The sequence below is a fragment of the Citrus sinensis genome, chromosome 4 (assembly GCF_022201045.2).
Source record: "Citrus sinensis cultivar Valencia sweet orange chromosome 4, DVS_A1.0, whole genome shotgun sequence".
Taxonomy (NCBI): Eukaryota; Viridiplantae; Streptophyta; class Magnoliopsida; order Sapindales; family Rutaceae; genus Citrus; species Citrus sinensis.
Genome location: NC_068559.1, coordinates 10,530,215 through 10,542,784, shown reverse-complemented (window position 1 = coordinate 10,542,784; position 12,570 = coordinate 10,530,215). Strand labels below are relative to the sequence as shown.

Sequence of the window (12,570 nt, the reverse complement as noted above, 5' to 3'; positions counted from 1 at the left end):
AAAAAAAAAAAAATCTCTAGAAGAAACTGCCATATTCTTCGTGTGAGAGGAGAGATTGAGAGAATGTGGGATGGCGCCAAAAATGTTGTATAAATCTAATGTGATTTTGACCAAAGCTTTGTTAGCATTGGTTGAGTTCAAGTATTGGAGAGAACCCGAGTTTAAAGGTTAGTAACTCTAATTTTTAAGTGATTTTTGCAAGCATTTTCTGATAAAATTGTTTCCATATTTAGCGATCTTTGTGAAAAATTAAGTTTTTCAAGTCTATTTTTCTAAATGACAAACTATGTTTAATTATTGGTGGATTTTTTTTATTGAATGTTGTATTTTGTTAATATACTTTTTTTAATTTGCTCTTTATATAATAATTGTTTAATTATTGGTGGATTTTTTTATTGAATGTTGTATTTTGTTAATATACTTTTTTTAATTTGCTCTTTATATAATAATTAGACCAAATACACCATATTTATATATGTATTTATTGAACTTATTTTGCCTATTTTATGGGCTTTCTTGAGTTGTTGTATATGTACAATATTTCATTTCAACCAATTGGTATCGTTATATTAATAAGATTGAATTCATTGTATTTGCTTTTTTGTTCATGTAAAATTGAATTCTATGTGTTATTATGAGTGGTAATTTTTATATATATTAGACTAAATTCTCTATAGTTGTTGGGTTATTTTTTCTTTTCAATTTTTATTTTTATATGTATTAGATTGAATTTTCTTTTATACCTTTTTAAACCGAATTACATGTATATTCCATTTAGGTTGAGTTTTTTATTCTTTGCTAAATAAAATTGTATTAGTTTAGCCATTTTTTGATGCAATACTTTTTGTTTAAAATTGATGCAGGTAGTCATGTTACCTTTTTTTTTGCTGGTTAAAATTAATGGGGCGGTGTATGAGATAGGATATAGGGACCCAGAGGAATATAAGATTATTAGGTTGTTTCATGAAACTCTAGAAGTCATGGTTAAGTATGGACACAATGAAATGGATTTGATTGAAATTTCTGTTGTGTTGCCATGGACTACAAGTAGGCAGAGGAAGCTAATTTCAAATGATAGTGAATTGTATTCGGTCTTTGAGGAGATTTTTACTAACAGTTGTCCTGTTATTGAGTTTATGGTGCACACTGGGTTAGGTGGTCAATCATGTCATGAAAGTGTTGTAATAGGATATGAAAATCCTGTCAATATAGGTGTTAGTATGGGTAGTGATAAGTTTGAAAAACTTAGTGAGGATGGCTTTATCGGAGGGCACTCATCTGATGAAGAGAATAGTCTCTCATAGATGTATGAATCCATTGTTGATAATGAGTGGAAACCAAATCTAAATGGTTCAGTTAGTCTAAAAGTAGGAAATACCTTTGAATCTGTTGCATTATTAAGAGAGGTTATGGTGAAATATGCAATCCAAGAGAGTTTTGAGTTAAATAGGATTAAAAATGATGGTGTTAGGTATACTTGTTGTTGTGTCAATCCAAAATGCACTTGGAAACTTCATGCTTCATCGATGGTTGATGGGATAACTTTTAAAATTAGGTATATTAAAGGGAAACATGATTGCCAGATTAAATCAGTTAACAAAGATGCAACAACACCTTGGATAGCTAAAGTTTGTGCTGAACTTATTCAAACTAACCCAGGAGTTGGTGTAAATGTCATAAGGAGTGAGTTAAAACATAAAAATGGGATTGAATGTGACAAGCAAAAACTATATAGGGAAAAAAAATTGCATTAAAAAACCTAGGTGCTGACCACATTGCTTGCTATGGAAAGCTTTTGAAATATGCTCACATTCTAATGAAAATGAATAGAGGTGCTTATGTTAAGGTAAAGGTTGATAGGCCATTGTCAAATAGCCCAGTTTTTCAAAAGTTTTTTTTGTCATTTCCTGCACTTAAAGTGGGGTACCTAACTGGGTGTAGACCTTTCATAGGATTGGATAGGTGTCATTTGAAGGGGCCATACATGGGAGTATTGTTATCTGTTGTTGCATTAGATGCTGACAGTGGAATTTTTCCACTGGCTTTTTGCATATGTGAGGCAGAGAACTATGATAGTTGGGGTTATTTTTTATCTTTGCTGTATGAATTCATTGGGGCTGATGATCATAGGTCTGTAACTATTATTAGTGGTAGACAAAAAAGTCTTTTATGGGGATTGGAAAAATATTAGCCTAATGCTAGTACTAGATATTGTGCTAGGCATATCTTTGCCAATTTGAAGTGTAAGTTTCCTGGTTTGAATGTCATGGGGTTATTCTGGAAAGCTTGTAGGGCTGCAAATCAGTATGACTTTGAGAGGGCAATGAGTCAAATTAGGGCTAAAGACCAAAATTGTTGTGAATGGTTGAGAAAAATACCACCTGCACAGTGGTCTAGAAGTGGGTTTGATCATCATGTGAAATCTGACCATGTTACAAACAACATGACTAAATCTTTTAACAAGTGGGTGGATGAGGTTAGGGATAAGCCTATCCTAACCATTCTTGAGCATATTCATAGACAACTAATGGTGAGAATGTTGAAAAAATATCAGCTAGGGGAAACTTGGCAAGACCATTTGACCCCATATGCTAGAGAAAGACTAATCAATCCTCAAATGAGGCAAGGAGAATTAAGGTCTTTGGAGGTAGAGGGGAGTTGTTTGAATGTTGTCAAGCAGGCTATAGAAACTTCCTGGTACATATTACAGATGGTACGTGTGAATGTGGGATGTGGCAAGTTAGTGGAATGCCTTGCAAACATGCAGTAGCTGCTATTCTTCATAAAGGAGGGCAACCTGAAAATTATGTGCATCATTATCTGACCAAGGAATCTTTTATGATGACATACATGGGGACTATAAATCCTAATCCTGATGAGTGTGCTTGGCCTGAAGTGGAAGCTGAACCTTCCCCTAATGTTATGGTGCCTGTGAAAGTTGGACCATTTGACATAAAGGCTCTAGTTGGTAGACCGAAAAAGAAAAGAACAAAAGAACCTGGTGAGACCAAACTAACTAGTAAAATGTTTACTATCAAATGTAGTGCTTGCATATGTCTTGGGCACAACAAAAGGGGTTGCCCTAATTTTCCAAAAACCACAAGAACTATAGAGGTATAACATAAGAGTTATTTTTGTTTTTTAAATTTCGTTTTGTGAGTTAACAAATATTGATCTTGATGTTGTGCAGGGAAGCAATAGGACTTCATTAAGTGCACAGGTTTAATTTAATTATAAAATTTTAATTCAAAAGGATTTTTTTTTTCTTTTGCACTAGATATTGCTTAAAACTTGGTGATATTGGTTGTGTGTAAGGAAGAAATAAGGCTTAATCAGGTGGACATGTTTAATCTAGTTCTGAAAATTTAATTCTAAAGGATTTTTTTGTTCTTTTTCATTAGATTACTTAAAACTTGGTGAATTTTTTTTGTGCGCAGGCAAGTGATATCACTTCATCAACTGCACAGGTCTGATTTTGTAATTGAATCTCCTTATATATGTTTTGTTATGTTATCAAATGGATTAATAACTCGGTACTATATATGTTTCATTTGATCATGAAATTATATTGAATAGATTGATTCTTTTTTTTTTTATTAAATGAAATTGATGTCTTTTTTTTTTTTTTTTCCTTTTCCTTTTGGACAGCATGGAACTAACCCACAATCTCAAGAAGTAGATGTCAATGAACAATCAATTGTCAATAGTTCTAAACAAGCTAATTAGGCTTCAATCATATGTCACTCAACCAATGGAACTGTATACACAACTATTGTGGACTCTACTTCAACCTCAAAATGAAGAACTTGTCACTGTTAACAAAGAGTAGGATAATACAATTTCACCTTTGGTTGGCATTTAATTCTCCATTATAGAATTCAGAAGACAATTAACTATTTTTTGTGTTTAAATTTCAGTTTAACTTAGTATTGTTAAGGTATTTGTTAGTTTGAATTTATTTGACTTTCATACTTTTAATTTCATTTTTAGACCGAATGTTATTGTGGTTTTTTTAATATTATATTCAATACATATGTTATTTAGTTTAACAATTATTATATTTTTATAGATGTGATGAAATTATATGGATAGAAAATTACATTTTCATGTATAATTCACTCAAATGGATAAATAGGCTGTTAGATTGAAAAAAAAAATGTCCAAGGTTAAAATTGTACTTTAAATCACTAATATGATTATAGGGGTATACTTGTCTTTTATGTTTAACTTAACATTTTGACTAATTTTTTTTAACGGAAGAATTGGGTTAAGGGCTTGAATGACATAAATTTGCACTTGAAAGGATTTAATTGATTCATTTAGTAAACTTCTGGTCTTTGAATTTTTTTCTATAAATAATGAGGACTCAATTAAAAATTACCCAAACTCTAATATTAGGCCCACTCTTAGACCAATAATAACCACTTAATAGAACCTATATTTCATGTGCATAATTAAAGTTACGCTAATGAAAATTTCTGCCTTTGTAATTACATATTTACCTCTGAATCACTACTTATTCTAATGATGACTTTTAATATATCTATATTTGTAAATAAATTATAAATAAATATTATTATTCAATAAAAAATTTTATTGAATAAGCTTTGACCATAGACTTAAATGATCAACTATTATAAATAGGTTAGGTAAACATCATTTGTATAGATTCCATCTTGTAAGTATATGTTCTTACGATCCATGAAATCATATCTCCAAGATAGCAAGTTCATTACCCCATCCGCTCAAGATTAAGGTCGATTAAGCTCAATAAACTTGTGTGATTTTATGATCAACAATATTTTTTAATCCATATCATTATTCATTATGGGCCCGTTCAATCTACATATCTCACATACATGCTAATAATTCTACTTGAAGTCTCCAATTTAGTGATCAAGATGAAATCACTCACTTTAGAAATAGAAAAGTTACGGTCATACATATTAGAACGCTCATTTCATTAATTACTGTGAAAAAACAAAAATTCATATAATAAAGAACTTGTAATTGATATCTTCTAGTATAAGTATCACATACCCAAAACATATATTACATACTTTATAAATAAGGCCTAATAATGTTTTCATAAATAAATAATGAATAAATAAATTTTATTAAAGTAAAAAATTATTATTTTATGGCATGGTCTTAGAGCACTAAATAACAATAAGTGTAATAGATTCGTATCAATCAAAAAGCAATCCAAGAAGAGACATGTTGCTTCAAAAGTTAGAAGAAGAAAATGTGAACAGGGGGTTGAATTCGTGCCCCGATCCCCAAGCACGTGAGAAAGTAAAATTAAACTAAAATCAATAGAAACAAGATATGTTCATTTGGCTGGTTAAAAAAAAAGAAAAAAAATATTAAGAGATACCTATTTGCTCAAAATTTATGAGTAAATAATTAAAAGAGACTGATATTCAAGATGTCAAGAATTTCTAGGAAATTTGACATGAACTCTCCTAAATATGAACATTCCTAGTTTATCTAAGCCTAACAGAAGTAAAATAGACTTCCGACATCCAAATCAAAATTCCATATCAACTACTTCACCTCATTTTTACAAGATCATATTAGGCACCCTTTTACCATATATATATGGCAAATGCTATGTTACAATTAATGTAACATACACACTCAACAACAACCACACAAATTGTGTGGACCCATTATTTGTGTGGTTGTTGTTGAGTGTGTATGTTACATTAATTGTAACATAGGGACTCCCTATATATATATATATATATGACTATAAATACAATTAAGCAGCACTTCATTAATTTTTAAGCAAACCTATAAAATAAGCTTGTCTAATACAATATGAGTGCATTTCGCACATTATATCACATTACAATATTTTACATTATTAAATGCAAGGTACATTACATTATGCTGTAATTCATTAGCATTGTATTCTGTCAGTGTTGTACAATGTTTGGTATTGCATTATACTGTATTAATTATTAATTATACTATATTTGGTGCTGCACTGCACTGTACTATATTAAGTTTTTTATTAAATAATTAAAATTATATCTTATAAAAAAACATATTACTACTATGATAACTTGGAAAAATACTTAATGTAAAATTACTTAATTATCCTACTTTTTTTAATATAATATGTAAAATATATCAATCTTATTTTGCATTGCAAAACTACTAAATTCTATACTTTTAAACAATATAACATTTGTTTTCTCTACATTTCTCAAATGTGTATCATCTAAAATAAAGCTCCAGCCAAATAAAATAAAAAAAGCTTTAATAAACATCTCAATATAAATAAATAGTTAAACATGTGGTGTCTTAAAAAAAATAAAAAATAAAATGCAATTCCAACCAAACAGCTTTCCTATCCCTCTTTTTCCTATGATATTTTGATAACTTCAATATTCATCTCATTCTAACCTCAACGTTCATCTCATTCCATCAATTTTTTGTTGTTTTTTCTTCTAGAAAAAACATAATAGCTTGAGTGCAAGGTTGCTCCATTTCCATACTACCACATCCATCCTGTTAAACCACATCAAATTATTTGTCAAAAGTACCACCAAAGTCACTATATAACCCACAAATTAATAATTAATCATAGAAATATAATGTTCAGAAATGGGGAATTATAGCACCAAAGGATTGGTGCCTAAAAATTACATTCTTAAACACTTGAAAAAAGTTATTTCTTCTTTATTAAAAAAATTAACTACCAAAATATTCAAGATAATAATTCATTTTAGAGCCAAAATAAAATGATTGAAGAAGAAGTAGACCTTAAGTAATTTCAATTCACTAAGCTAGTAATTTCGATCCTTGCTCTACAATATCAGTTATGTATTCCTTACTATATAGCATACTCTCTACTCCCACTTCGATTCAATTTAAACCTTTGAAGTACACGAAATCACCTGATCATATAACTGCCGTTACTCAAGTTTACTAATAATCTAATCAAACAAACAAACAAGTAAATTATTCTTTCTCATTCTTTGTAATTAGATCTCACTTATTAACTAAAAATCTATTTCTTCAAATCAAGAAGAGAAATACCATTAACAAAATGAAAAAGCCAACTAGTCATAAAAGAGAAATAAATAATAATTACTAATAAACCCACCAACGATTCCAAAAACCGATTGAATTCTTCTACTTTAAATCGAAACTTAAAAAAAAAAAACCCACAATTTTCACCACAAATAAAAAGTATCCAAGAAAGTAAAAGACCCACTGACTGGTTGCGATGATTCTGGCAGTGAAGGCGCAGCAGTGGTGGACTCTGATGGCGTCAGTGATGAAGGAAGGAAAGGCTATGGGTTTGTTCTGGGTGAGTGGGTGCTTGTGTGACGAAAAGAAAACGATAGATTATATTTTGTTTTAATTTTGTGTCTTTTGGTAATGCAATCAGCCAATCACGCGTAAACACAGACCCCCCACGGCTTTGGTTAATGCGTGATTTGGTGCATTACAACAGTGATATTATACATGTCATCTTTTAGCCAGACACATTATTGTATTAATGTAATGCTATGCAAGGTTCTGATCCGGTGTAGTGTGGTGTTCTAAACACACCCTAAAGGTTTAAATAATCACAATATTCATGGAGTAACAATTTTAGACTAAGAATACCTAATTACAAAAGATTACTCCCCATATCATAGGGGTGTTCAGAATCCAATCCGATCCGCTCAATCTGTCCGATCTGTAAAAATCTGATCCGTGGATTGGTGGATCGGATTGGAATGAAAATTTAAAAATCCGCAGTCGATAGATTGGATATGAATTTACTTCTGTAAATCCGCAAAAATCTGTGAATCCGCAAAAAAAAAAAATTATTTAATTAAAAAATAAAACTCATAAATGTAGCAATGATACTTACTAATAAAATAAATTAATTAAAGTATAGCTAAATTAACACAATATTATATCTTATTCGATAACAATATAAAATAAAAATAATTAAATATTTGAACAATTAAATAAGAAAATATAGCTTTCTAAACATTAAAAATTCTAAAGCAAAACAAAAACCCTAAGCCAAACAAAACATTTTGGCATCTAACACCAAATCTCTACCCCACCGCACACCCAAGCCATCATTGTTTCACTTCACCCCTTGAGATAATTAAGCTTAATTTGTTACTTTCTTTTCAAACTCTTCAAGTTTCTTAATTTCTTCATGTTATATCTAAGCTCTCAAGTTTCAACATTTAAATTCATAATTTTAGTTAATTTTCATGTATTGATCTAAATAAATGAAAATTTCTTTTCGGTGTGTTATATTTTAAAAATTTAAATGTATTATTCTATCTTTATTTAAACAATTAATTTATTTAAATCTTGTTTAATTTTGAATTTAATTGGTAGGTAAATCATTTTTACATTAGATTTTTTAAATTTAATAAATTATTTTTATATTATATATTTTTAATTTAATTCCTTTGTAGATTGAACAAAATTAAAAATTTTTAATTTGCAAATCAATTCATCAAATGGTGGATTGGATATGCATTGGGTTAAATCCGCATCCGATCCGCAGACATATGGATTGGATTTGTATTGAGTTTCACTAATCCGTGGATTGGATTGAATTAAAAATTTATAATCCGCAAAATCGTGGATCGGACATGGATTGATGTCCAATCCACAAAATCCGATCCGCGACCACTCCTATTTTTTTGCACAAGAAAAAAAAAATAACTAGCAAAATGATGTACAACTTCCAAATTATGCCCAACAACACAAAGGTAGTCCTGCACCTGGCTTACACTTATCACCATCACCATCACCATCACCATCAAGAATCATCAAAATCAGGGAATGAACTAATGCCCAGTACATAATTATAAATAGTTTAGGGTTTTACTATAATAATTAGAAAACTATTATGTTGCTACTAAGAAGAACAAAACTTCTAATATAACCCAAATTTTAACAAATTAGATAAGCTTAAAAATCAACAAATAAATAACCTAAAGGCTAATCACATATACTCAATCAAATGAATAAACTTGGCATGTATCTATAATCTATAACAGTCTCTTGTCATTTATTAAACATTAATCCAAGAAAGCGATTTAACTTCTAAATAGGCACCTCAAGTATTACAAAGCAACTCATCCAAATTACTCATTCAATCACTCATCACTTATGTCCAGCTACGCTAATTGTAAGGGCACTATTCCAAAAGACCGCCACACATAATTTCTTTAGCGGACTTTCATGGGACAAAACACAAAGTCAAAACCCCGTAATCGCCATGGTGTTAAACAATTCGGACCTCAAATCATCACAATCCAGCTACACACATGAGCAATAAAAGTAAACCAACATGCCTATACCTTATATATTCATGCATACATGCATACATGCGTATGCATGCATATATATTTATTTTCTTAATAAATCTCTACTTATTAAATATTTTTAAAAAAAATTATGTATTGTAAAAAAGTCTATTAGATATTTTTATAATTAACAACAATACTGCAATTAAGAATTACATTTTAATAGAAATCAATATTTGGTAACCTTAATGCTAAAAAAAATATAATTAATAATATATAATGTTGTTTAACCATTAATTAATTTTATTAGTCTTTCTAAGAAAAAAATTAAATTCCTTACTTTTTCAATTGCCTTTAAAAAAAATTGATTATTTAACATTGAAATTGTTTAATTTTAATATTCTTTTTAATTTTTATTAAAACCTTACAATATAAAAAATTAGTAGATAAAACAATTTCTTACTCCTTTCTTTACAAAGAAAATTATTACATTTATTGGTACATTTAAAAGAGAAAAAATTAGTTTCTTGAAATACAAAGTCTATATCTATTATATGATAATCAATTCATCATCTCAACTTTCTATGTGCGGCCATTCTAAATAATCTATCTGAAAATAATATTGTTCTTATTTGCTTGTTTGCTTGTGTTTGTAATAATTTTAATGGAAGTAAAAAAATATCTTCTTGATCATTTTTTTAGGTTTTGTTTTTGAAATTTTTTAAGATCTTTTTTATTACTAGTAAAATTCAAGAATGAAAGATGGAATGAATTTTTAAATCTTTTTATGTTTCTTTGAGAGTCGAAATTACAAAACAAAAAAGGCCCACAAAAAAAATTTCACCTAAAACCCTAAATACTTTAAAGCTGGCGCGAATATATGTATATGTATAAGTATATGTATTTGCGTGTTTATATATATATATGTGTGTGTGTGTGTGTGTGTCCAAACTATATAAACCTTCACTATTTCGTCTTTTTATATTTATAAAATAAAATCAGCCTTTGAAACGGTCTTTGTAACTCTTTTTTAACTATAATCAAAAGAAAATTAATAGACATTACTAAAAGAAATTAATTCAAAGAGAGTAATTCTGACAATTTCAAATTTAACCAAAAAAAAAATTAAAAATCCTTGCTTCTCAGTTTTAAAACACAATTTACTCAACTGATCATAATTGCCTACCTCAAACCAAACTTAGTAGCTCTTAATCCTTTAAAGATTTCTCTTCCCCTCCGATCTCCATCACCATTTCCTATAGAAGATTACAGCAATAAAAATCATCTATCTATACTACTAATATTTAATTCTTTCTACCAAATAGATACATGACATACAATTTAAAAAAAAACTGAAATAAGATCAAGCAGAAACTAAGAAAGCAAATTTGCCATGCAAGTTTTGAAATCAGCTTAACAGCATCAAGTAAAATCTCTAAAATTCACTACCCAAAATGAATTTGATATGTGCAATGTGGGGGTATTTCCTTCTTCAATTATAATTGAGTGAAGGTAGTCTTCTCCCTTACCCAAGAGTGAGGAGTAGACATCCCTCGAATATTAATGAGGGTTAAAATCTAGGCAGAGCTCCATTAGCATTGATGTAAGTCGGTCCCAGTAATAGTCTGATTTGTAAATATCAGTTATAGTCTCATGTAATATGAGTTGTAGTTTGAGCAATAGTCTCATATAATAAAAAAAAATGAATTTGATACATGCACGAGAACTAAACAATAATTTTGAAGAAACTTAAAAGAATAAAGCGAGTTGAGAAAGAAGGCTTACAGTATTCATAGTTAGACCAACGTTAAAACGTTACTCAAATGCCTAGTTCCAAAGTTAATCAAATGGCTAGTTCATTTCTCTTACTAAAAGTGTAATTATTGTTGAAAAACTATCATACTAAAGTTAGTATGTTATGACCCAATCCAGACCTGATAATATATTGTCCACTTTAATCATTACAAAGACCAGCACAGTTTTATTCCTAGGGCGCTCATACACCCCAAAACGCATCTTACCAATTAAGGTGTGGATCACCCTTTATAAACCCAGCATTTCTCCCGTACTTTATCGATGTGGGATTCACCTAGGGTGTTACATGTCGGGAAAAAATCAGTTTTTTGAATTTTTATAAAACTTTTAGAATCGATCTCATATAATATATAGGAGTTCGTAATCTAGAAAATCATACATTGACAATCCGATTTGGCTTTTTCGCTGAATTAATCTAGGCTCCCAGATCACGGTCTATCACCACCACGCTTGTTAGATCACGATCCGTCACCACCACACTTGTTAGATCACAATCCGTCACCAATGATCTTCCAGGTTATGACTCAAGTTTGATTTGCACTTGACGTGTGGGCGCCTTTATTACCACAAAAAGCAACTAGCAGGAGAAATTTTTTCTCTCAAAATTAGAGAAAAAAATCTTTTTTTCTGATCTGTATAATGTGGCTTCTTCTTTTCTTTTGGGAGAAAATAAGCCATTTATAGCTCTATCTTAATGGAAACACCAGGCTTCATATTTTTATATTTTTTAATTATATTAAATCAAATTTGATTTAAATTAAAAAATAATAAAACCAAAAGTAACGTTATTTCTTCTTGTCATAAGGGCCCACCTTGTAAAATAAGGCCTTAGATACAAGCATATTATATGGAGCCTCCCACTAAATGATATATTTAAACTTTTAACCCAAATAGCTAGTTATTTTGCTTATTAATCTAGTAGCGGCGTAGTCAATTAAATGAGCTAACACGGGGATCATTTGGGTACATACAATAGTGGCTAAAATAATTAAGTCTGTAATTAAACTAGTCCAATTATTTAATTCTAAATCTACCCCACTAAAAGATTGAAACTGACCTCCATAATTATATGCTATCCAGGATAGTGTTCTCGAATAAAAATTCGACCCATGCCACCTTGATTTCTTTACTGCATAATCCTTTGTACCACATCATTAATTAAATCGATATTTCAACTATCCAATCAATTTAATTACATCTTGTTCTTTAATACTTATTGATTTTCTTTAATGATCATTTCAACATACTAAATATGTTGACACACCCTGGCTAGAGAATTTTATGATCAAGTGCCGAAGATCCATCAAGAGATGTGTTGTACAAATTCAATATTGTTAATCTATAACTCCAATACTCATAATTACTCCCACCAAGATACCGGGTAATCTTGACTACAATTGTGTGTCGTGCCCATTGATAACTCAAATGGAATAACAATTACAATCATGAAATCATAACTAACTCAAGATTA

The 12,570-nt window shown here is 29.7% G+C and overlaps 1 protein-coding gene and 1 long non-coding RNA gene across 2 annotated transcripts; one reads left to right on the top strand and one right to left on the bottom strand.

The window, feature by feature from the left end:
• On the top strand, positions 1–4,001 carry LOC127901745 (uncharacterized). Its single transcript, XM_052439217.1, has 5 exons — positions 1–167; positions 864–3,114; positions 3,191–3,220; positions 3,438–3,467; positions 3,649–4,001. The coding sequence occupies exons 2-5, from the start codon at positions 2,731–2,733 to the stop codon at positions 3,724–3,726; spliced, it is 522 nt and encodes a 173-aa protein (XP_052295177.1). The 5' UTR covers positions 1–167; positions 864–2,730; the 3' UTR covers positions 3,727–4,001.
• Positions 4,002–6,251: 2,250 nt separating this feature from the next.
• On the bottom strand, positions 6,252–7,536 carry LOC102612496 (uncharacterized). Its single transcript, XR_371397.4, has 2 exons — positions 7,229–7,536; positions 6,252–6,519 (listed from the first exon to the last, which is right to left on the bottom strand). It is a non-coding gene; the product is annotated as an uncharacterized LOC102612496 (long non-coding RNA).
• Between the last annotated feature and the right edge of the window lie 5,034 nt (positions 7,537–12,570).

Coding starts and splice junctions, on each gene's coding strand:
- LOC127901745 (XM_052439217.1), top strand. CDS start 2,731: ATGTGGCAAGTTAGTGGAATGCCTTGCAAACATGCAGTAGCTGCTATT. Junction 3,115..3,190: donor AAACCACAAGAACTATAGAG/GTATAACATAAG, acceptor GATGTTGTGCAG/GGAAGCAATAGGACTTCATT. Junction 3,468..3,648: donor TCACTTCATCAACTGCACAG/GTCTGATTTTGT, acceptor CCTTTTGGACAG/CATGGAACTAACCCACAATC.